General features: G+C 32.0%; 1 protein-coding gene and 2 non-coding genes across 4 annotated transcripts; 2 read left to right on the top strand and 1 right to left on the bottom strand.

Annotated features, from left to right (window-relative positions):
• The first annotated feature begins 19,224 nt into the window (after positions 1 to 19,224).
• Trnan-guu (transfer RNA asparagine (anticodon GUU)) lies at positions 19,225 to 19,298 on the top strand. Its single transcript has one exon. It is a non-coding gene; the product is annotated as a tRNA-Asn (tRNA).
• A 267-nt stretch (positions 19,299 to 19,565) lies between these two features.
• On the bottom strand, positions 19,566 to 19,639 carry Trnan-guu (transfer RNA asparagine (anticodon GUU)). Its single transcript has one exon. It is a non-coding gene; the product is annotated as a tRNA-Asn (tRNA).
• A 483-nt stretch (positions 19,640 to 20,122) lies between these two features.
• On the top strand, positions 20,123 to 24,138 carry LOC126741965 (leucine-rich repeat-containing protein 27-like). 2 transcript variants are annotated; one of them, XM_050448451.1, is made up of 7 exons: positions 20,123 to 20,505; positions 20,566 to 20,871; positions 20,923 to 21,259; positions 23,251 to 23,337; positions 23,482 to 23,603; positions 23,654 to 23,871; positions 23,926 to 24,138. In XM_050448451.1, the coding sequence occupies exons 1-7, from the start codon at positions 20,229 to 20,231 to the stop codon at positions 23,980 to 23,982; spliced, it is 1,404 nt and encodes a 467-aa protein (XP_050304408.1). In that variant the 5' UTR covers positions 20,123 to 20,228; the 3' UTR covers positions 23,983 to 24,138. The 2 variants fall into 2 exon arrangements, with proteins under 2 accessions (XP_050304408.1, XP_050304409.1); XM_050448452.1 differs by lacking the exon at positions 23,251 to 23,337 and having other exon boundaries at positions 20,124 to 20,505; positions 23,926 to 24,076.
• Positions 24,139 to 24,314: the final 176 nt, after the last annotated feature.

Raw genomic sequence — 24,314 nt, 5'->3', positions numbered from 1 at the left:
ACCCAAAATAGGCTCTGTTTCGTTTTCAAATGGCCACCGTGTATGTATATTATTAGTATGGGTAAGTTTGTGTATGTTATAATTGCTGTTCGGTTTATTAAAAAAACACTTAAATTTCTCATATGAATAGTCAAAATATTGGAATTTAGTACAAGAGTGCCTGTAAGAAATTTTCTTTTTATTCTTTTTCATTTTCTGACTGATGGAATTCTATGAAGGTTTCTATTAAAAAAAATTAAATCATTGAAATTCTTAGTACAAAAAAAAGCCTGTAAGGAATTTTTCTTTTAACCTTTTGATATTTCTATTGAAAAAAGAATAAATTCCTTATAAGAAAAGACAAATAATTAAAATTATTGGTATAGAAATGCCTGTAACGAATTTTTCTATCTATACTTTTACAACTTCCAACTGATATAAAATCTAGTTTTTAATAACCTTAAGTAGTTCTAGACTCTTAAATGATGGTTAGATTTATAAAATGTATAAAGGGATTTGATTGTTTAATTGAGTTCTTTGTACATAGATAGTGCCACTTTATTGTAAGCTTTGTTTACTTATATGTCAGGTGTTTTGTGAATGTTATGGTAAGTTTTTGTTGAATTTTCCTTTTTTCGGGTTACATAATTTTAATTATTGTTTAGGTTTGATGATGCTCTAGTCGAGCGAAACATGTAATCTTTGTAATTTTATTAAATGTATTTGTGATGCTGTAGATTTCGTGTTTTTACCTTTTATAAAAGTGTATGACCAGCATCTTTGGGATAATGGATGAATTTTTCGAGTTTGATATAAAATATTCTAATTAAAAAAAAAATATTTTGCGATTTGTAACTGATGGAATTCTATAAATTTCAAGTTTCTATTAAAAAAAAACAATTAAATTACTTACAAAAATAGTCAAAATATTGGAATTGTTAGTTCATGTGTGAGATTTCCTTTTAATATTTTAATATTTCTATTAAAACAAGATTAATTTCCTTATAAGAAAAGTCAAATAATTGAAATTCTTAGTACAGAAATGCCTGTAAGGAATTTTCCTTTCAATTCTTTTATAACTTCCAACTGATATAAAAACATTCAAATTAAAAAAAAATTATTTTGCAAATTTGTAAGTGATAGAATTCCATGAATTCCAAGTTTCCATTAAAAAAAAGACAATTAAATTACTTACAAAAACAGTCAAACTATTGGAATTCTTAGTGCAGGAGTGCCCCTATGAAGGAATTTTCTTTTAATCTTTTAATGTTCCTATTGAAAAGATATTGAATTTCTTATAAGAAAAGTCAAATTATTAAAATTCTTTGTATAGAAATGCCTGTAAGAAATTTTCTCTTAATTCTTTTACTTTAATTCTTTCATACAACTTCCAACTGATAGAATTATATAAAAACAATAAAAACATTTTAATTGAAAAAATACAATTATTTTGCAATTTATTTTATAACTGACGGAATTCCAAATTTCTATTAAAAAAAAATTAAATCCCTTACAGAAAAAGTAAAATTAATGGAATTCTTAGTACAGGAGTGCCTGTAAGGAATTTTCTTTTAATTCTATCACAACTTTAAACTAATGGAATTCGAGATTAATTCCTTACAAAAAAAGTAAAAATAACAAAATTATTAATAAAGTAGTGCTTGTAAAAAATGTCTAACTAATAATATTCTATGAAAGTTTCTACTGAAAAATTAATGGAATTCCTTACACGAAGCTCATACTTTAGGCTTTTTTAGTGGCAATGCCTATAATGTTCCGTTTAAAAGACATGACTGGTTAAATAGGAATATGACAGGAACTATGAAAATAATATGTTAATATAATAAACTTAATTAAAGGAATCCTAGTTGCCCAATTAAAAAAAGAGTTTCTGGTATAGACAAGTTGTGAAATTGATGATTTAAAATAATCGATATAAAATAAATTTTAATATATTGTTTTACAATATTATCCTATTTTTGGAACCTGACCAATCTTTGACAGTCTGGACCTTTGCCCTGTCAGCCGCAAATCTCTTGACTGGAAACAACGTGATCCCTTTAAAGCAGATGACATTTCAGTAGGCTCGGGAACGCTCCCTCTGAATTTTTCATGTAATCTTCAAACGATTTTGGAATTTTACAATTATAATACAGTATCCAAATAACTTGTGAATTCCAGGCTTTTAATAGGTCATTTTTACCTATCATCGAACCAATTGTTGCGCAAATATTCCAAAAAATGTCTTTTTAAGTTAAATTTATGAAGCATTAAAAAACATCCCTTACATAACCCACCTGGCCAAATTCCTTCGAGATAAACCTCGAAGTGGGCAACACAATTCCTTACACATAAAAGTCAAGTAGTTTCATTCCGAACGTCTTTTGTCGGTTTAAGCAAATTACTCGTAGTTCATCGAGTCCATTGACAATCGAAGTTCAATTGCGGCCCTTTTGGTGCGGTGACTGTAAAGTACCGCATCGGGGTCGGTCCATTGTTAAAGTGTCAAGTCGGCTTCACAGTTGGCGAAAAGACACAATGTCACTTTCACACCAGTTTCTGGACCGCATTGTTTGTATTTTCTACGTAGATTAAAGCGTATCACCGCCGCCCGTCGGCTCCTATAATATCTATACCGAAAAGTACTTCAGTGTTTGTGCTCTAAATAGACGATGACTTGATCTTTCATTGAAGAATGGTGTTTGTAATGTTGACAGCTTAAGAATGGTAATTTTTGCCTTTTAACTGAGTCGGTACTATTGAGATCTTTATTTGGTACGAATAATTGAAGAGTTTGTAATAGAAGTAGTACGTACATACAGCTTAGACGCGAGTTATCTTGATATAATTTCAGAATGTAATTGATGTATAAAATGCACTAGAAATCCTTTTCTCTCCATTATTTATAGTAATCATTAAGTCTACTTAATGATTACAATACTAAATAAACGTCATCATCAGAATACATAAGAAAAATTACATTTCAAGGTGAATTAATTTTCCCGTTGCAGTTTAAGAATTATAAAGGCATACGATGAAAGTGAGGCAAGTTGTTCCCCTAGGAAATCAACAAAAATGGCTCCCATGCACCAAAAAGACCATAAATCCCCATTACTTCCGCTGGTATGGAATCGAATCGTCTCCATACTAATTTTTAAGTCCGTTTTGCCATAGGGGTGTAAGGCTGTTAAGGGAAACTACATCAGGGTCGGACTTAGACATACGAACTATTTTTTTTAATAAAATAACTTGATATGTACTCTTTTTTTAAGTGCCATCATCTCTTCGAATTTCAAGCGTAGTTATCATAGGATGCTGCAGATCTAAATAACTTAACGGAACTATAGTTGTACCATTTTCTCAGGTTATTTAACCAGGAAATGCGTAACTATTCCTCTGCTTCTTTTTACATTGTTATTATGTTTCTATTTGTTACCATGTTTACCCAAGTTATTCTTGGGATCCTTCTATGTGACCACATCTCAAATAATTCCACTTTTATTCTTCCTTAACGTCCAGGATCTCATATATATCAACATCGAGAAAACGTAGCAACTCAGTATTCTGGTTCTAAGTTTTAAGTTAAGATCTCTACTGCAAATTTCTCATTTTGTTAAATATAGTTCTAGTTTGTCCAACTTTTTATTTAAGTTACTTAATGTACTTATTGACCGTTGTTCCTAAGTATTTATATTTACTGACCTTCTCCATAAGTTGTCCATTAATTCATTATTGATTTTGTCATGGTCTTTTTGATATTTAAGTCCGTTCTCCTTGCTGCTCATCGCTACTTGACCAACCAAACTCTGTAAATCTTCCACTGTTTCGGAAATAAATATGGTGTCGTCTGCACACCGGATATTATTTATGTGTCCTTGACTCCCATAGTTGTTTCCTCGAGTGCTCTTTTCTGAATTATTTCTTTCGAATAAAGATTAAATAATAGTGGTGATAGTACACACGTCGTAGTTTTCGATTGTAGTATAATTTTTTTATTGAAAACAGGTTGATTGTGGTCCATGCATCTTTGAGTTAACAAGGCTTCATTTGTTCCCATTGTTCTGATTTTTTAAGAATTTTCGATTGAATATTTTGAGAGTGTACCTAATTAGACTTGTGATTGCAACATTTCAGCCTAAATTAGGCCCTCTTCAAGATAACAGGATGAACGTATGCTGGTGTTCAAGCTTTCCAAAACCACTACTAAATATGTTCAAGAAACTCTTCAAACAAATTCTTCCCTTCTTACACCTAAATCTGGAACGCAGTCAAAAAATACGGCGAGGGTCTTAATAAAATGCTTGTTTTCGTCCGTAATTGGATAAACTACGCCAGTGAATTTATAATAATTATTATTATTACTGTTATTGCACTAGTAAATGGCACAATTATGTGGGTATGTTTTCTTTAGTAATTTGGGTGTGTTGAATCCGAAAATCGTGTAGCCTTATATGGTCAAGTTGTTTTTGAGATATTGCGAAAAAATCATTTTTGCAAAAATGAAAAAACTCAAAATGTCTTTTTTTAGTTATTTCTTTTTTTTTATTTTTAATACAGTTAAAGTAACTTTATAAGCAGTGGTCAAAAATATTATTTATATGGACTCAAAACATCATTTTAAAAATTGCATGTTTATTTACCATATATAAATAAAAATATATATATATATAATATATAAATTCCAGACAATTATTTTTGTTTTAAATTTCTTCCAAGTAATTCAAATAAATTTTAATTATTTTGGATATTCTTTGTCCAAGATACAACTCTAAATGCCTGGAATAATTTATTTAAACAACATATTTGTTAAGGCAATTTAAGATAGTAAGACACAAGTCATTTTTTAACGCTTAAAGGGAATTAATTATTGTTTAAATAGATTCTTCGTAAATAATTAAGGAAAAACATTTTGAAAGCAATTAAAGACTAAAAGTAATTTTTTAATACTTAAAGCAGGTTTAATATTTTTATTTTCATTCAGCCTGCATAAATGTGTTCCATTTATTCAGGCAGTACATTTTTTGTAGTAAAAAGTGTAAATTTATTTAAAATCATAAACATATTTTTATGAATTACCTGGTATTACATTCAAAAAAGCATTTTCTATAAATGTCTCTATAATGTTTTGTAATTATTTCCCTTCTTTAGTGGCCCTATCAATAATGTTCCATTTAAAAGACATGACTGGTTAAATAGGAATATGACAGGAACTATAAAAATAATATGGGAACATGATATACTTAATTAAAGGAATCCTAATTGCCCAATTAAAAAAAGAGTTTCTGGTATAGACAAGATGTAAAATTGATATATGTTTTATAATATTATCCTCAAGACTTTATTGCGAAAAAAATTTTGCATTTAATAGTACATCGAATCGAGTCTCTACGTACTATTATTTTTTAGGATGTGTTGATTTAACAAGCAAGTAGAATAATATTAAAGGTTATCAAGAACATGGTTTTTTTCGGTCTATTTCACACTTACATTGAATTCGTATGGTTGCAAAACTAACATATCATGATTTTAAAACTGCACAGTGGGCTTTTTGCAAGCATCTAAATGTAAGTATTAAAAGTACAACAACTCATACGTATAATTTAAGAAATCCGCAGAACATGCATTTTGCGTGTATTTCAATTAAACATCATAACTTCAATAATTCTGATCGGATTAATTCGATATGATGGAAAATAGAGAATATTCAGAATTTTATTAATTTGGGGTTGAAATTATAATCACAAACATGTTTTTCATCGTTCGTCGGCCTATATTGCAATCACGTATGATGATAATCTCGATCAAAATTTGCTCACAAGAAAAAATCGCAAATTTTTAAAATATTCCAAATTTTTTTTTTTCGCAAGATCTTAAAACCAAAAACAAATAAATGTTATTTCCGAGACCAGTGACCCCAAAATATCCTGATAAATAAATACCCTATTACTACTACGCTTACTGGATCAATAAATAAATAAATAAAAGAAAGAAATACAAAGCGAAATTCCACGTTTTTTTTTATCTCGTATTGTCTTTTAGGAAATCAGGTCGACCGGAACTAAACCGGCATTGTAAACCCTATTCATGTCTTAGCGAATCCATACCCTTTAATATTTTCGTCACGTCTCGTCCTTTAAAAAGCCAAAAAACCGAGAGAAGGACCGACGGATGAACAAGGACAAAACCCCAGTAGCGAAACAATGCCAGAAAAGGGATTTCGCTTCGATAACATTTTTTTTTTTATTATTGTATTGTAGCATTTCATTGTTACAAATAAACAGATATTGAAAGCAACATCGGTTTTTTTTTTATTACGCTTCTTTACTTAAGTCGTATTTAATTAAATCAAGTCCGATTAAGAAACATTTATCCTCGTGGCCCCATTCTGCGGGAATGCAAATTTAATTCTGCTGTGAGAGATGAATTAATTTTTTAGCCCGATGATGGTGGATTTTAATATGGTTAAATTAAACCGGGATTTTCCATCCATTTTATTCATTTTTAATAAATTATATTAAAGTCGCCAGAGACTATAATATAGTAGTGAAATAAAATTAACATTTTAATTCCAGGAGTTTGAATTAAAATTGGGGACTTTTAATTAATTGGCGCTAAAAACTGTGCATCAGATTTAACCCCTTTTTTTTTTTGATCCATAAATCAAATCCATATAAGTTAGTTACTTTTCTTTCCTCACTTTCCGTTATAAAAGAAATTAAAAAAAATACTGAGAGCTGTTCCTTAGGCACGCAGAAAACTGATAAAATTTTCTAAAATCCGGCTCGAAGGACCAAAAAAATTTAATAAATGGCTCGTCGTCAATTTTTCTGCGTAGGTACTTTTTTCTAACATTCTTATTCCAATCCAATCTTTTATTTTTTCATGTTTTTTGTGCTTTATATTGGAGGTTTATTAATAATTGTTGGTATCTTTTTAAGAAAATTGTTGTTGTCATCTCTGAGTCATGATTATTCATCACCATTGACCAATCAAAATCTCGTAGTAGTCGTCTAAACTTAGGAATATCCAATTTGGTTTTAATGTCATTGTAAGAATTTAATAAATTATATTGCTTTTCTTCTTCACTTCTTCCATTATAGAAGGCACTCTTACGATGAATATTTCAATAATTATTAAAAGGTTAGTATCATAATTAGGTCTTTATTTCCCCATAAATGTCCTATATATACATGGATCCGCACTCAAAAAGAAATTTAGGTCGTCATCATAATGCGGTCAAGATCCCATAAATATTCCCAAATTCGCCACGGCCACCCACGTAACTTTTATATCGAACCGCAGAGGTGGTACCTAAGAATAAAAAAATACAAGTATATTATTCCATTCACTTTTCAATGGTAGTATATCAAACTGGAATAAATTCTGCACGGATGACCTGTGGTTTCTTTCATATTTAAGTCAATGGCAAGCGATAACTGCTTGCAAGAAGTTTTTGTTTAGGAAGAATGGAACATTGAGATTTATTATATGGATTATTTGTAAAGGAAATATAATATGGTGAATCAAGGATCACTTAAGAAATTCTGAAGTAGTCAGATCTTAGTGGCAGCTTCGGTCCTCATTTTTATTACGTAATTGTGATATTTGCGGACCATTATAGTGATCGTCAATAAAACTTGGGACTCGATCGGATTTCGTGCTTTAGTAACATATATAATCTTGGATCGTTTTGAAATTTAACTTTTCCTTCGTACTTTTAATCCTTACAAACAGGAGAAATCAGTTCAGAGCGATCGTTAATGAATCTTTGGGGTCAGATGGGCTTAAATGCCCTAAAGTGGGTAAAAATTCAATTTTTCTAGATTTGAACGCATTTCGTGCTTTAGTAACATTTTGGATCGTTTTGAAATTTAACTTTTCTTACGTACTTTAGATCTTTACAAACAGGAGAAATTAATTCATAGCGATCATCAATGAATCTTTGGAGTCAGATGGGCTTAAATGCCTAAAAGTGGGTAAAAAGTCAATTTTTCCAGATTCGATCGCATTTCACGCTTGTGTAACATCTTGCATCGTTTTGAAATTTAACTTTTCTTACGTACTTTTGATCTTTACAAACAAGAAAAAATAATTCATAGCGATCGTTAATGAACCTTGGGAGTCAGGTGGGCCTAAATGCCTAAAAGTGGGTAAAAAGTCAATTTTTTTAGATTCGATCGCATTTCACGCTTGTGTAAGATCTTGGATCGTTTTGAAATTTAACTTTTCTTACGTACTTTTGATCTTTACAAACAGGAGAAATTAATTCATAGCGATCGTTAATGAATCTTTGGAGTCAAATGGGCCTAAATGCCTAAAAGTGGGTAAAAAGTCAATTTTTTTAGATTCGATCGCATTTCACGCCTGTGTTACATCTTGGATCGTTTTGAAATTTAACTTTTCTTACGTACTTTAGATCTTTACAAATAGGAGAAATTAATTCATAGCGATCGTCAATGAATATTTGGAGTCAGATGGGCTTAAATAGCTAAAAGTGGGTAAAAAATCAATTTTTCCAAATTCGATCGCATTTCATGCTTTAGTAACATCTCGGATCGTTTTGAAATTTAACTTTTCTTACATATTTTTAATCCATACAAACGGGATAAATCAGTTCATAGCGATCGTTAATGAATCTTGGGAGTCAGGTGGGCTTAAATGCCTAAAAGTGGGTAAAAAGTCAATTTTTCTAGATTTGATCGCATTTCGCGCTTTAGTAACATCTTGGATCATTTTGAAATTTAACTTTTCTTACGTACTAAATATCGTACTATGTCAAATAAAAAGTTTGCATAGAAAATCAACTAATAAAATAGGAAATATTTAATATTTATTTTAGGAGCAACAGACGAGGTACAGACTCTAAAAATAAAGTTAATTGGATTTTAAATTATTATTGCACTCACAAAACGAATTATTCAATTTAATTGGCAAATCGATCATTCAAGCAAGATATAGTACAAGAAATTAATAGTGCTAGTTATTTTACTTTAATTGTAAATGAAACTACTGATATAAACATTAAAAGGAGCATTAGGAATACTTAGAATACTACTTTAGACAATCAAATTCCTTGAATTCATCTCACTTGGAAGAGAATTAAGAGTGCTTAAAAGGTACTTCCAGGCACTCAAATCCCTGGAATAGACTCCTCAATAATCTATAAGAGGTAGTAAAAGTGGCTGAAATTCCGTAAGTTGACTCTTAAACTATCCTGTATATGCCTTGAGGCACTTAAATTACTGAAATTAACTCTCCATTAATCATTAAATGCCTAAAAGGGGCTTAAGAGTACATAAAAAATTCTTACAGGCACTAGTGGCTCAAATTCCTTATATTGACTCTCAGATTACTCTTAAGTGCCTGAAAGAGCATTAGGAGAATTCAAGATATAGTACAAGAAATTAATAGTGCTAGTTGTTTTACTTTAATTGTAAATGAAACTACTGATACAAACATTAAAAGGAGCATTAGGAATACTTAGAATACTACTTTAGACAATCAAATTCCTTGAATTCATCTCACTTGGAAGAGAATTAAGAGTGCTTAAAAGGTACTTCCAGGCACTCAAATCCCTGGAATAGACTCCTCAATAATCTATAAGAGGTAGTAAAAGTGGCTGAAATTCCGTAAGTTGACTCTTAAACTATCCTGTATATGCCTTGAGGCACTTAAATTACTGAAATTAACTCTCCATTAATCATTAAGTGCCTAAAAGGGGCTTAAGAGTACATAAAAAATTCTTACAGGCACTAGTGGCTCAAATTCCTTATATTGACTCTCAGATAACTCTTAAGTGCCTGAAATAGTATTAGGAGAATTCAAACGATACTTCCAGGCACTCACATTTCTAAAAATGACTCTCAAATAGCCTTTACGTGCCTGGAAGAGACTGAAGAGTATTTAAAAGATACCTCCAGACACTCCAATACCTGGAATAACCCTTAAGTGCCTCGAAGAGCATTAAGAGTACTTAAAGTTACTTCCAGGGAATCATTTCCTCGAATTGACTTTCCAATAACCTTTAAGTGCCTGGACAGACTTAAGAGTATCCAGAGTATTTAGAAAATACCTATAGGCAGTAAAAGTGACTCACTTTTATATTCATAACATGTACCTATAAAATATTATTTATTCTTGTTAAGTAAAAGAACAATTTCCTTTTAGCTTTTGTATTAATTTTATTCAATATTAGCACCACGATTTTTTAATGGGAATAAGTAATACTTTACTTTTATTGCCATTAATATTAAAATTGCGTTTTTTCAAGTAGTGCAAGATTAAGTTTAGGTTTATACTTTTAAAAGCCGGTTCTACGTCAAAAAAAAAATCATTTTTTTTTAATTGGATCACTTTTCATGCTCTAGTCACATTTTGGATCGTTTTGAAATTTAACTTTTCTTACGTACTTTTGATCCTTACGAACGAGAGAAATCGTTTTATAATGATCATCAATGAATGTTAGGAGTCAGATGGGCTTGAATGCGTAAAAGTGGGTAAGAACTCAATTTTTCCAGATTCGATCGCATTTCATGCTTTAGTAACATCTTGGATCGTTTTGAAATTTAACTTTTCTTACGCACTTTTGATGTTTACAAACGTGATAAATTAGTTCATAGCGATCGTTAATGAATCTTTGGAGTCAGATGGGCTTAAATGCCCAAAAGTGGGTAAAAAGTCAATTTTTCTAGATTTGATCGCATTTCGTGCTTTAGTGAGATCTTAGATCGTTTCGAAAATCAACTTTTCTTACGTATCTTTGATCTTTACAAACGGAAAAAATAATTTCATAGTGATCGTCAATGAGTCTTGATAGTTAGATGGGCATAAATGCCTAAAAGTGGGTAAAAAGTCAATTTTTCCAAATTCGATCGCATTTCATGCTTTAGTAACATCTTGGATCGTTTTGAAATTTAACTTTTCTTACGCACTTTTGATGTTTACAAACGTGATAAATTAGTTCATAGCGATCGTTAATGAATCTTGGGAGTCAGATGGGCTTAAATGAATAAAAGTGGGTAAAAACTCAATTTTTCCAGATTCGATCGCATTTCATGCTTTAGTAACATCTTGGATCGTTTTGAAATTTAACTTTTCTTACGTACTTTAGATCTTTCCAAACAGGAGAAATTAATTCATAGCGATCGTCAATGAATCTTGGGAGTCAGGTGGACTTAAATGCCTAAAAGTGGGTAAAAAGTCAATTTTTTTAGATTCGATCGCATTTCACACTTGTGTAACATCTTGGATCGTTTTGAAATTTACCTTTTCTTACGCACTTTTGATGTTTACAAACGTGATAAATTAGTTCCTAGCGATCGTTAATAAATCTTGGGAGTCAGATGGGCTTAAATGAATAAAAGTGGGTAAAAACTCAATTTTTCCAGATTCGATCGGATTTCATGCTTTAGTAACATCTTGGATCATTTTGAAATTTAACTTTTCTTACGTACTTTTGATCTTTACAAACAGGAGAAATTAATTCATAGCGATCGTTAATGAATCTTTGGAGTCAGATGGGCTTAAATGCCCAAAAGTGGGTAAAAAGTCAATTTTTCTAGATTTGATCGCATTTCGTGCTTTAGTGAGATCTTAAATCGTTTCGAAAATCAACTTTTCTTACGTATCTTTAATCTTTACAAATGGAAAAAATAATTTCATAGTGATCGTCAATGAGTCTTGATAGTTAGATGGGCATAAATGCCTAAAAGTGGGTAAAAAGTCAATTTTTCCAAATTCGATCGCATTTCATGCTTTAGTAACATCTTGGATCGTTTTGAAATTTAACTTTTCTTACGCACTTTTGATGTTTACAAACGTGATAAATTAGTTCATAGCGATCGTTAATGAATCTTGGGAGTCAGATGGGCTTAAATGAATAAAAGTGGGTAAAAACTCAATTTTTCCAGATTCGATCGCAATTCATGCCTTAGTAACATCTTGGATCGTTTTCAAATTTAACTTTTCTTACGTACTTTTGATCTTTACAAACAGGAGAAATTAATTCATAGCGATCGTTAATGAATCTTGGGAGTCAGGTGGGCTTAAATGCTCAAAAGTGGGTAAAAAGTCAATTTTTCCAAATTCGATCGCATTTCACGCTTGTGTAACATCTTGGATCGTTTCGAAATTTAACTTTTCTTACGCACTTTTGATCTCTTCAAACGAGATAAATCAGTTCATAGCATCGTTAATGAATCTTTGGAGTCAGATGGGCTTAAATGCCTAAAAGTGGGTGAAAAGTCAATTTCTGTCGCATTGAATCTTTGAGTAACATCTTGACTCTCCTTGCAATTGCATTTTTTTTTAATAGTTCTGCTTCGAACCTGTGATGGTCCAGTCACAATGAAACAGTGAATTCCTATAATACATGCAAAACTCCAACCATCCTATATAACAAAAAATGCGATTAAGCAGAAAACTACTACCCAAATCAATCTCGTCCGACGTCAAATTGATAAAATAAAAAAAAAAGAAATATTCCAAAAAGATTGCGAAAAATGACCCGAAAAAAAAGATGGATTGCCTAAAGAATTCTCACGGGATGAATAGAGATTTTTATTTTATTTTATTTTTATTTTTTTGGTAGCAGGTTATTCACAGGTGCGCGTACGTATTTATTGAATTGTTTGAAGGTAACACAATGACCCTTTTGAAATGGGGGCGTGTACGTCAAGTCAAAAGGCTTTTCACCGTTCGTAATCTATAGGACGGCCAAAATACCGATAAAGTTCGCTCTATTATGTAGGTCAACGCTTTATGTAGCCTACCATGGGAAGACTATTATGTAAAATTGTCGATAATTAATTTATTGTTTTTGTATTTTGTAAAAAGACTGACTGAATACTAAGCTGGTTTCAGCTGCCCTTGGATAATTTTTTTTCTGACATTGTTCCTAATTTAAATTTCAATTAAAGAAAACGTACTTTAAAAAAAATTGCCAAAAGTCTTATGACAAAAGCTTCTATTAATCATAGAAAGGCCAGGAAATTTCTTTGATTGTTTATATAGTGGAAGAAAATCATGAAAAATCTGTCTTCCAAAAAGAGCATTTTCTTAAAATCTTTGGGAAATTTTAGGTTTTTTACTAAGGAAATAGATGCTCTCTTTAAAAGTAAAATAGAAAGTGTTTTATGTCTTTTTTCAAATTATGAACCACATAGAAGTTATTCGTCATTTTTTGGTTTTTGACTGGGAAATTTGAACAATTTTAAAAGTTGGCCGAATCTACAAAATTTTTTTTGCCATGTATTAAGTATAAGGTTGCAATGAAAAAAGTCTAATGACAAAAGTTTCTATTTTTCATAAAAAAGCCAGGAAAATAAAATTAATTTTTATTAAAAAAAAAATTAATAGGGGTACGTACAGTATGAAATTTTCCACAAAAACAGATATAATTTTTTGTTAAAAGATCTATGGGTCCAAGAAAATTATGATTTATATAAAAATCGTTTGAAATAATAAGGTCTAGCTTTGCAATATAAAATTTTACCTTTATTTTTGACACAGTGGGAGAAAATGATGAAAAATTTTATTTCGAAAAATAGGAATTTTCTCAAAAACTAGGTCAAATTTTAATTTTTTTATTATGGCAATATATGCTCACTCTAAAATCAAATTAAAAACTTTCAAGTTTCTATTCTCCATAAGATAACCACAAAAAAAAATTTTTATAAAAAATGAAATAGAAACAGGTATAGAAAAGCAGGAACGTCGTCTGAAAAATTATTAATTTTTTTAGTTTTTATTGGCATTTTAAGTAGCTACCCATAGAAAATGCTTCAAAAAAGTTTTTTTTCTGACAAACAAAATCTGCGTGAACAAATTCAAAAATCTGTTTTTTTTTGTAAATAAAACAGCTTTATCTTAATTGCCTGTAAGTAACAATTAAATACATATTTATTTACAAAACTTTTAGGATAGTAACGATTGATTGAAACACGAAAGGCTGAAAACTAGCGTATTATATTTAAAAAAAAAATTACCCTATTTATGTGTCATTAAATAGATCAATTTATCGGGCAACGAGCCAACATATAAATCAATTTTTCCCAAGTACACGAACCTTTCATGCAACTTTCAATACAAACCGAAGAAAACGTAAATAAATATCCAATAACCTATAGAGAGATAGTGATCCTTTCAAACACTGAATTGCGGTTTAGCCTTTTATTGACCTTTTCTAGTTTAGGCACGTCATGACGCTCCATTCATTCAATGAATGAGAGTAAAACGATTTTTAGATAAAACTTGACAGATTTATTGCGAAATAATATGAGAACAAACAGCGCCAAAGGTTCTTGTGTGGTCCTGATGTTATTTATATAATATGGGGATTTTAATAACTGTCCTTTTAATTATTTTCAAAAAAATTTTTATTATTATTCGCGCGGTATGTACAAAAAAAAATTCATTAAAATTCACATCGTAAATCTTCGAACGCGCCGGACAAATACCTGTCGGAATCCGGTTACGCCCAACTTGACCGTCATATGCACGTTTTGCCGCAAAACCATAAAAAGACTTTTTAGGTTTCAAAGTTCTTTTATTGCAACAAGTCTTTTATAGTACGTTTGTGGAGAAATTGTTGAAATTTGTCTTATAATGTATTTTTTTTTTTTATTGTGGATGAGTGAGAAAAAGTCCTTTTATGTGAGAGAATAATATTCGTAAGAAGGTAGCGTGAAAAGTCAACAATTTAATAATAAGCAGGTGGGTGTTTAACGTTGAGGATGTCATTCAAAAGACGAAACGTCTTGTGTGAAAAATGATTTTTTTTTAAAATGTCCTAAATAATCAATCATAAAGCCATCAAAAATATATTCTTTTAATGTAAGAACATTGACTTAAATTCAACTCGCATAAAGATGGGCTATTTTACTTTTCAATATGTTTTCTGGATAAATGTAAAAATATGGCTAGGACATAAGAGCGTTTTGACAGACACGTTAAAAAATTAAATACCTGCGTTACTGAAAAACAATTTTTTTTTTAATTTATACACGGTTAACTAAAAATGTGTATGTAAGTCTTAAATTAGAAAATATAACCACTCCGTTACCTTTTGTACATCATGATTTTTTTTTTATTTTCTCAATTTTATTGCAATATTTGTATAAAATAATTGGAATATTTTTAAAGAAATTACACGTAAAAAAAGTCCAATTATTCTCGAACAATTTCATATACTCTAAAAATTTTTTGTACCTTTTGAGTTAAAGGCGATTTTCTCATTCAAGGTCTACAATTTAAAACCAAATTGTAATTATATGATTTTTATTTCTTAAGGAACATTTTTGGTCATAACTTGAGGACCACTGAAAGTATTTTCATCATTTTTTCACAGCAAAATAGTGGGATTTCTGCGGATGAAAATGAGGGTGAAAAAACAATTTTGAGTGAATAAATTTGGTAGCCAGAGCCATTTTGTTTGGAGAACTTATACCACAATCAAAAAAACTGCAATTTAAATTAAATCTATCTAATTTAATAAATTCAAGTGCATTTAATGATTAACTATTTTGTTATACAACTGTTATTTAGGGTCTCAAAATATTTATCCAAAATTTTGTAAGATATTTAATGATGAAAGCACAATTAGCACCGAACTTGCCCTTCTTCTTTAGAAATACCTAATTTGATCTAGGGCACATCCTGTTTGATCAAAGAATAAAAAAAAAGTCAAGATTTCACTTTATCGGTGCGAAATTATAACCGATACAACAACAGATCGATAGGTAGAGGTGATCCAGTCCCTTGGCCAGCAAGATCACCTGATTTGACACCTCTAGACTTTTTTATCTAGTGCCGCGTCTCCGGTCCAGGAGAACACTTCGAGTTTTTGGTTTAAGGTATTGGTAAATTGTTTATTTAAGTTATTTATTTATTTATCGTAATGATATGAAGAGTCAGGGGGAAGAACGATGAAAGTCCATATTTAACGAAAAATAAAGCAAAACGATGCTTATAGCCTCTATTTTGTCGGGTTACAGTATAAGAAGAAACAAAGATGACAGTCCAAAGTTATAATCGAAATAAAATTAGATGTACTAGGAAAGAACGCTGAAAGTCCATGCGTCAGCGGAAAAAACGCTGAGAGTCCCATATGGATTGAATGGCGCCTTTAAAAATATTACTTCATAATATTATAAAAATATCACTTTTAAATCAGTGCGACTGTGTTGTTGTGAGTGATAACTGATAAATATTGTAAACACGTGCATTTTTGAGGTTATGGAGAATAGTTTGCCTAGCGCTCTGACGAAAAAACGAAGGAAAGATGGACGTATTTGTGATGCTACAAAGAAACTTCGCTTAAAATCTAATGAGACTGGCAGTGATTGTAAGTGTAAGAATTTGAAATGTTTTTCTGTTGTAAACGAAGAAACGCGTCGTATAATTTTGCGTGAATTCAGTAAATCTTTATCATCATACAATGAGCAGAACTCGTATCTTGCCGGACTAATTTCTGTAGTGCCCATTCAGCGACGACGACCCCGTAAACCGCAAAATGAAGTCACTAAGTTTAATCAGTCATCATACAAATATAGAGTTAGAGTCTTGGAGCAAGACGGTGTCACTTCTGACGTTTAGATATGCTTCAAAGCGTTCCTGTCAATTCACGGAATAAGTGGGCGGCGTGTCTAAACAATTCAAAGGTCATTAAAAATGACAGAGGTGTTTCTCCAGTTGACAACAGAGGTAAGCACAGAAATAGAAAGCATGCTCTGTCCAAGGAAACACTTGCGTGTGTAAAGCAGCACATCTCGTCTTTCAAATCCCGTAGCAGCCATTACAGCTTAAGTAAGTCCAAGAAAACGTATCTATCGGAGGACCTAAATGTTGCAAAAATTCATAAACTGTTTAAACAAAAACATCTTGATATGAAATTATCTTACGACAGCTATCGAGAAATTTTTAACAAGAAGTTCAACATTAGTTTTGGGTACCCTCGTTCAGATACCTGTTCTTTCTGTGGCGAGATAAACGTCAAAATACAAAATCTTCAATCAAAACTCTCAAAGACGGAAAAAAGTACTGCTGAAATTCTCAGAGAACTGAAGAAACTGCAACTGGATTAAGATATTCATTTGAGGAAAGCAGATACCTTTTACAAAAGGAAAACAGCTGCGAAGAATGAGAGTAGAAAGACAATGGAAATGGAATCAATATGCATGGATTATGCCAAGAACTTGCCAGTTCCAAACATTTCCATAAATGACGTGTATTATTGCCGTCAATTGTCAATTTACACTACTACTAGCTATTTTCTATACGTATCCAGAAGTAATAGGCAAAAAGGGAAGCTCGGATGTTTGTTTGTTATTGCATCATATGCTGTACAATCATCTAAATTAGCAAACGAGGAAACTAAACATTTTCTGTGACTCATGCCCAGGACAAAAGAAAAACTGGCCTATGTTTAGATACTTGCATTATGTTATACATTTCCAGAAACATTTGGACTTTTTTCAAATGACATTTCCGATTCCAGGCCATTCATTATGAAGTGCGACAAGGACTTTGCCGCAGTGAATCAAAATCATAGAGCAGAAATACCGCAAGACTGGATAGAGGCTTTCGAGTCAAGTCGGAATAAACCAGCCCTTTAAAACTGAAAATGTTCAACAACACTTTTTCCGGCAATGGGAAGTGCTTCTAAATACATTTTACTTAAGTAAAAATTAGAAAATCGCCAGTTTTTCTCAACAGTTTTTGAATTCAGTCTTTAACTGCAATAGCAAAGAAATTATGTCAATTTTTTGAAAAATGCCTTAAAAATGGTGAAAAACCAGAAATTGTCTATTTTCTCAATAACTATTAAATTCTCAAGAAATTTCATACTTATATAAAAGTTAGAAAATGAACGTCCTTTCCTAATACACTTTAAATCACGTCATTACCCCTAACAGTAAACCAATACCAGTAAACAAACCACCCCAATTTTTGTCCATAAATTTTCATACACCAACTTTTCGCACCCCTAAAATATATAATAAAAATTTAAAAATGTCACCTGCGACACGAGTGCCCTCTCCGCCCCTATACGGAAATCTCGTAGTTCATGTCGTAGACGCTCGTGCGGTCGGGGGTGGAGGGCTGTTGCGTCATCGGGTGCCCCTGCGCCCCCAAATCCACCGTGTCGGACATCTTCAGAGCCCTGAAAGACAACACAAAAATTAAGAAAAAAAAAATCCAAATTTTTTCCTGAAGATGAAGCGTTAGCGAAACTTAGTCGGGTGCTGCATGTATTAAAATAATAGATGAGTTGTGATGATTACAGACCAAATGTCGTAATGATTAAATGGTGTTTTTCTAGAGTTATTAGGGAAATAAAATTTTCAAAGGAAAATCCAAGGCTTGTGTATTTCCGGACAACATTCAACGGAGAGTGGCGGTCATCTGATATTGTCGGAAAACCATTGGTGCCAAACAATAGGGGGGAGTTTGAATTACCTGGAATTTCTTACGAAGGTATAAATTTGTATGCATTTTCCGATGAGAGTTTACCTTATCCACTTTGTCTTGTTTCAGGTCTACTCCCTTTATCAGGTGCTAAGTTCAAAGATCTAACTAAGCTTGCAAGATTTTGTGGAGAATCGGCACAGGAGTACATTTGCAGTCTGCCACACAATTGAGAATTTCTATTTTATTTCGTAGTCTCCATTTTGTCACCAAACAATAAAGATTTATTTTGTAAAATTGAGCTTTTATTGAAAAACCGTATAAGTTCTTGATAATAAGAGGAAATATCGATGAAAGTCACTGGATCCTCATCTTTCTTTTTCAGTTTTTTGCGATCTCTGCTAGAATTTTTTGTTTTTTATTGTTCTAGAGCCTTACAATTTTTTTTTTCGAGTAGTAACGCCGTTGAACTACCCAATAGTACATATTTAATCATTGAGTAGTTTTTACGCTAAATATAGAATGGTTTCAAACTTAATTTTATCGATATTTCGATTTTATGTTTCATGGACTTTCATCCTTATTCCCCCTGGCTCTTCATATCGAATTTTTCGCTGTGCCAAAAAAAAGTTTTATATGATCCTAGTATGGATTTTATTTTTTTTACATGAAAATAAAAGTGAAAAACTTCAACGGCCCTATTTTTCTTAAAAATTAATAAAGTATTTCGAAAAAGAGAATTTCAAATTGAAAACGTATTAGGACCTCCGTGTAAACGTACTAATAATGCCAAAATTTATGTAGTACCGTTTAAGTGACCTTAGGAAATTGGCATCCATAGCCTCCGTGGCGCAATTGGCTAGCGCGTTCGGCTGTTAACCGAAAGGTTGGTGGTTCGAGCCCACCCGGGGGCGAAATTTTTTTTTATTTATTTTTTATATACAAGTTTTATTTAAATTACCATATTTAATTAATTATATATTTCTAATTTAATAATTTTTAATTAATTAACGGCAAATAAACAATATACACTTAAGGAGAATAAAAACTTTTTGTTTGTAAACGCAGTATAACTTCAGTATAATATCATTTCTGAACCTCTTTATTTAAAAAAAAAAAAATCTGAAAAATCACTCCTATTACGTCATCATAACAAAAAAAGGTAAAATTTAAAAAAAGTTCGCCCCCGGGTGGGCTCGAACCACCAACCTTTCGGTTAACAGCCGAACGCGCTAGCCAATTGCGCCACGGAGGCTATGGGAGTCTTAAGTCAATTTAGTGTTTTTTTTTTTTTTAAATCAATATTAGCAATCACAGCATTTAACCCTCCTTATCCTAAACCGAAAATCACGTTCTTACCCTCAAATTCATCTCCAACAATTACTGTATATTGCTGTATGGAAAAAAAATTTAAATATTTCAAGTGGCTCTTAAGCTATGTTCCAAAATGCGCAAACTTGGTTGATCTTTGGACCTTCCATGATAAAACTGCCTCTAACTCAAAGAGTTTTTGTGCTACATAAATATTTTTTATATAAAATTATTAGGAAAAGAATGCCCTTTCTTTACGTGTTTTATATTGTTAAAAATAAATAATAAAAATTGACATTGCCGATAACGATCTAATTCAAATCCTATCAAATTATTAGATCGGTCGCGTGCAGTATCTATTACCCTCCTCGACTCTGTTTCTATGGTTATTCAATAAACACGACAATATAGCCACCCTTTAAAAGCCTCCCCATCAGTGCGACAGTTCATCGATCTGTCATACACACTATATTTGCGGTTATGCGAAAATCTTGAAAATTCCACCATGTTTTAAAGACGTGTATCTAATAATAATGTCATCGTTCGAAATAATATCGGATTACTCCAAGTCCAGCCTAAAGGAAATTCCGGAAAATGTGCTGGACATGTCCAATTTGAAGATGCTCTTCCTGGAACGGAACCTCCTGGTCGCGTTACCGGAAGATTTCTTTTTGAAATTGCCGAACTTAATGTGGCTCGACCTGAGGAATAATCAGCTGGAAAGCATACCCCGATGTATCGCCCACCATCAGCACTTGGAACATTTGTTGCTTACTAATAATAATATTAGTAAGTTGCCCAATGAGTTGGGTAAGTCACGCAAGTAAAATCTACTCCATCAATCGACTATGTACTCCCTCTGCTCTTTAGGTTCAGTTTCAAATCTAAAAGCCCTTCAAATTGCCGATAATCCCTTAACGTATCCCCCGAAGAAAGTAATCCAGGAAGGCACCAAATCAATAAAACGCTTCCTCAAAGAGCAGTATGAGCTTCAATGCGCAAAAAGTGCCCAAATGGCAGAGAAACTGAACAACGAAAGGGAAGCAATATTAAGGGAAGCCACGGAGAAGCAAAAAGATGCTGAGATGGAGGAAGAGAAACTGTTAAAGATACATGAAGAAGGTTCGCTGTTTTCCACTACAAATTGCAACAGTAAAGCCTCAAGGGACACTTTGTGTAAGCACTATATATTAAAGAAATAGTCACTTTTTTAACAAATTTTCGCAGCTAAAAAAGTAAAATCGAACGGGTCACAAAGCAAACACATCCTGGATCAGATTCAAACCAAACTTTCGGACCCCAAAGGCTTAAGTCCCACCTTACGTGTGAAAAGAATCGAACAGCCCTCAAACGTTACCAAGAAAACTCCCGAGGAAGAACCTCTGAAAATCGTCCATAACGTCACGAAAAGTGACTCGAAAGTTTTACTGAAGAGTTATTTTAATAAAACCAACGTGAACAAACAGGAATTGGAACGTATCCCGGAAAATGTGCTTAAGGACGGCTGGTTGAACAAGTTGCGGATCTTGCTGAACGATCAAGAGAGGATCTTGCAACAAGAGAGGTAAGCTAAAGAGCAGTTATGTTTGTAGCATTATTATTATAGTGATTGATGTAGAACACTAATTTTACTGATTAAAAGACACTACCTAAGAAAATTTAGGCAATCCTTATTAACCTAACCCGTGTCACGTGATCGATTGGATAATAATAAGCAAACGGTCACGTGGTTAACACTAAGCTCCGCCCACAGTGTGACGTGGCGATACAAGATGTCGCCGGACATTATTTACAGGGGGAAGGTAAAAAGTTGCAACTGCCTGGAAGACCTATTAATTACTTACCAAAAACGTTAATATAACGTATTAGTAATAGGGATATTCGTATGAAACAAGAAACAAATTATTTAGGCTAATATTCTTTAAAAAGTTTATTAAGCAGTCAAAGCTTTCCTAGTAATAGTTTTTGAAATATTGAGCTTTGTAAGTTAAATTGCCTAAGGAGGATTATTATGGCGTCGCACTTAATTAAAATCCCAACATCCAAAGAACTAATGGGAATATTCAAATGAAATAAAAAGTAAAATGTTTAGGGGAATACTCTTTAAAAATTTTGTTGAGCATTTGAACTTTTCCAGTAATAGTTTTGGAAATATTGGGCTTTTTAAGTAAACTTTTCTAAAAAGGATTATTGAGGGCACCATACTCACTTTAAACCCCAATATCCAAAGAACTAATGAGAATATTCGTATGAAACAAAAAGTAAAATATCTGAGGAAATATTCTTTATAAATTTTATTAAGCAGTCAAAGCTTTCCCAGTAATAGTTTTGGAAATATTAGGCTTTTTGAGTAAAACTGTCTCCCCAAAAAAGCCCCAATATCTACAAAATTAATTGGAATATACGTATGAAGCAAAAAGTAAAATATTCCTGGAAGAAATAATAATCATTTTCTATTAAATTAATTAATATCACGATTTCCAAAACTCATTAAAATACGTGCTATTTGATTAATCCTCGTAGCCAAGAAAATATAGACAACCTCTTATTATCTTAACTCATATCACGTGATCAATTGTATATTAGTTGGTAGACGGTCACGTGGTCGTTTTGTCAAGACTAAGCTCCGCCCACAGTGTGACGTGGCGATCCAAGATGGCCGCCGAAACTGATTTACCGGGGGAAGGCAGGAAGTTGCAACTGCCTAGACGCAATATTAATTATTTAGTAAATTATCCATTTCTAGTAGATTAAACTAGTACGAATACTAGATAATTAAACTAGTAATTGTCCATTACTAGTTTTATCTTTAAGAAAGTTGAAATACGCCACAAATGGGACACAGTGTACATTTTTAATATATTTTTTTTAAAAACTTTTACAGGAATATCGAAAGCACGCAATAAATATTTAATCCCAAATTGTTTATCACGTTTTAATTTTTTATTGAATACAAAAAAATTTACTTTTATTATTGTCTATACGGTGGAAATACAAATTTTCAAGTTTTTACCTAAAAGAATTAAGAAATTCTATTTTATTTTTAAAAAGCCTTTTAATTTATCTAAAATTGTAAAGAAATAGTCCATACTTGCAGTGGAGTCGTAGACTAAGGTAAAATGAAAATCTTCAGTCATTACGTTTGAAAAAAATAATAATAAAGAAGGGGTTGTTTGACATGGACTCCTGGAAACCCTGGGGTGTAAAACTTATACTAATTTTAAACTTTTTATCTCCTGATGATAGACACCATTGTGTCTGAAACCTGTCGGGAATTATAAAAACTAAATGGTGTTTAATAAATAAATGAAGGGAGACAGTGGGACTTTCATTTTACCTTTATCTAAAATTGGTAAGGACCCATAAAGATCTACTAAAAGAGAATGATTAAAAAAGGTAATTTTATCAGATAGGTATTTAAATGAGACACCAAAAAGGTCTAAGAACGTATTAATAAGGTGCCTACATTTGAAAATAATAACTGGCCCATCTACTGATGAAAAAACATTTTTTCAATTGATTTTTCCAATAATCCTAACAATAAATTAACTTTAGGGCAACACCATTCCTTTCCACTTCAGTGGAAATATGTGACAAGATTCAAATTTTCATGCAAGATAAATGCCTTCCATATCAGTATAGGTACTATCCATTTTCGAAGAAAATCATGTTCTGAATTTATTGTTTCAGATCACAGTTTGTGTTACCTCTAAGTGAAACAAAAATTAATACTTATAGTAGTAGTACTAGTAAATTATTCATTAATAACTTCTCAATTTGTCATAGAAATTTAAGAGCGATTTCGACTTGGCGTCAACAGAGGCCACCAGCAACACCAAAGGTGTTTTCCGCCAATGAAACTCGCAGGAGATCCTCGGAATCGCAGGCACCTTATGCCACCTATCCAGGTAATCCAGGTGCATATTCCTTAAGGAGAAAACTGAATCTCGTATTCCAGAATACGCCCGGATGCCAAGTAGAAGCGAATTAGCCGCCCAGCTCCAAGACTTTCTAAGGGAACCGGAGGTGAACAACACGAAACCAGTTCAAACGTCTTACTTGAATCTGGATAAGGTGATCAACGATTTGGTGCAACAGCTGAAGGATATGGAGTATAATAGCGATGCCAGATCTCCCAGAAGCGAGATGCAACATGCCAGTAGGCAAATTGAGACTGTAAGAAGGTTTCTTTTTGTTTGTTAGCAAGTTTATTGAAAAAATCGCTTTTAGATTGTTGATATTCATAAGAAGCTTTTGCATCTGAAGACGCAGAACGACTATTTATAGTCTATGCCATGAGAGGAATGACGTACATAAATAAAACACTTGTATCAAAATAATTGTAATACTCGTTTATTAAACATAAACCATAATGTCTATATATATTTATATAATAATTTTAAAAAATTATGAGAGTGTAATAAAGATTTAAATAAACCATCATAGAGCAAAAAAGATATAGGCAACCTCCGATTATCCCATGTCACGTGATCGATTGTGTATTAGTAAACGAACGGTCACGTGGGTGTTCTGTCAAAACTAAGCTCCGCCCACAGCATCACGTGGCAATCCAAGATGGCTACCGAAACTAATTTACCAGGGGAAGGCCAAGAGTTGCA

This window comes from Anthonomus grandis, chromosome 11 (assembly GCF_022605725.1).
Source record: "Anthonomus grandis grandis chromosome 11, icAntGran1.3, whole genome shotgun sequence".
NCBI classification, from domain to species: Eukaryota; Metazoa; Arthropoda; class Insecta; order Coleoptera; family Curculionidae; genus Anthonomus; species Anthonomus grandis.
This window is presented reverse-complemented; position numbering and strand designations above follow the sequence as displayed.

Coding starts and splice junctions, on each gene's coding strand:
- LOC126741965 (XM_050448451.1), top strand. CDS start 20,229: ATGTCATCGTTCGAAATAATATCGGATTACTCCAAGTCCAGCCTAAAG. Junction 20,872..20,922: donor AGCCTCAAGGGACACTTTGT/GTAAGCACTATA, acceptor AAATTTTCGCAG/CTAAAAAAGTAAAATCGAAC. Junction 23,872..23,925: donor CCAGTAGGCAAATTGAGACT/GTAAGAAGGTTT, acceptor AATCGCTTTTAG/ATTGTTGATATTCATAAGAA.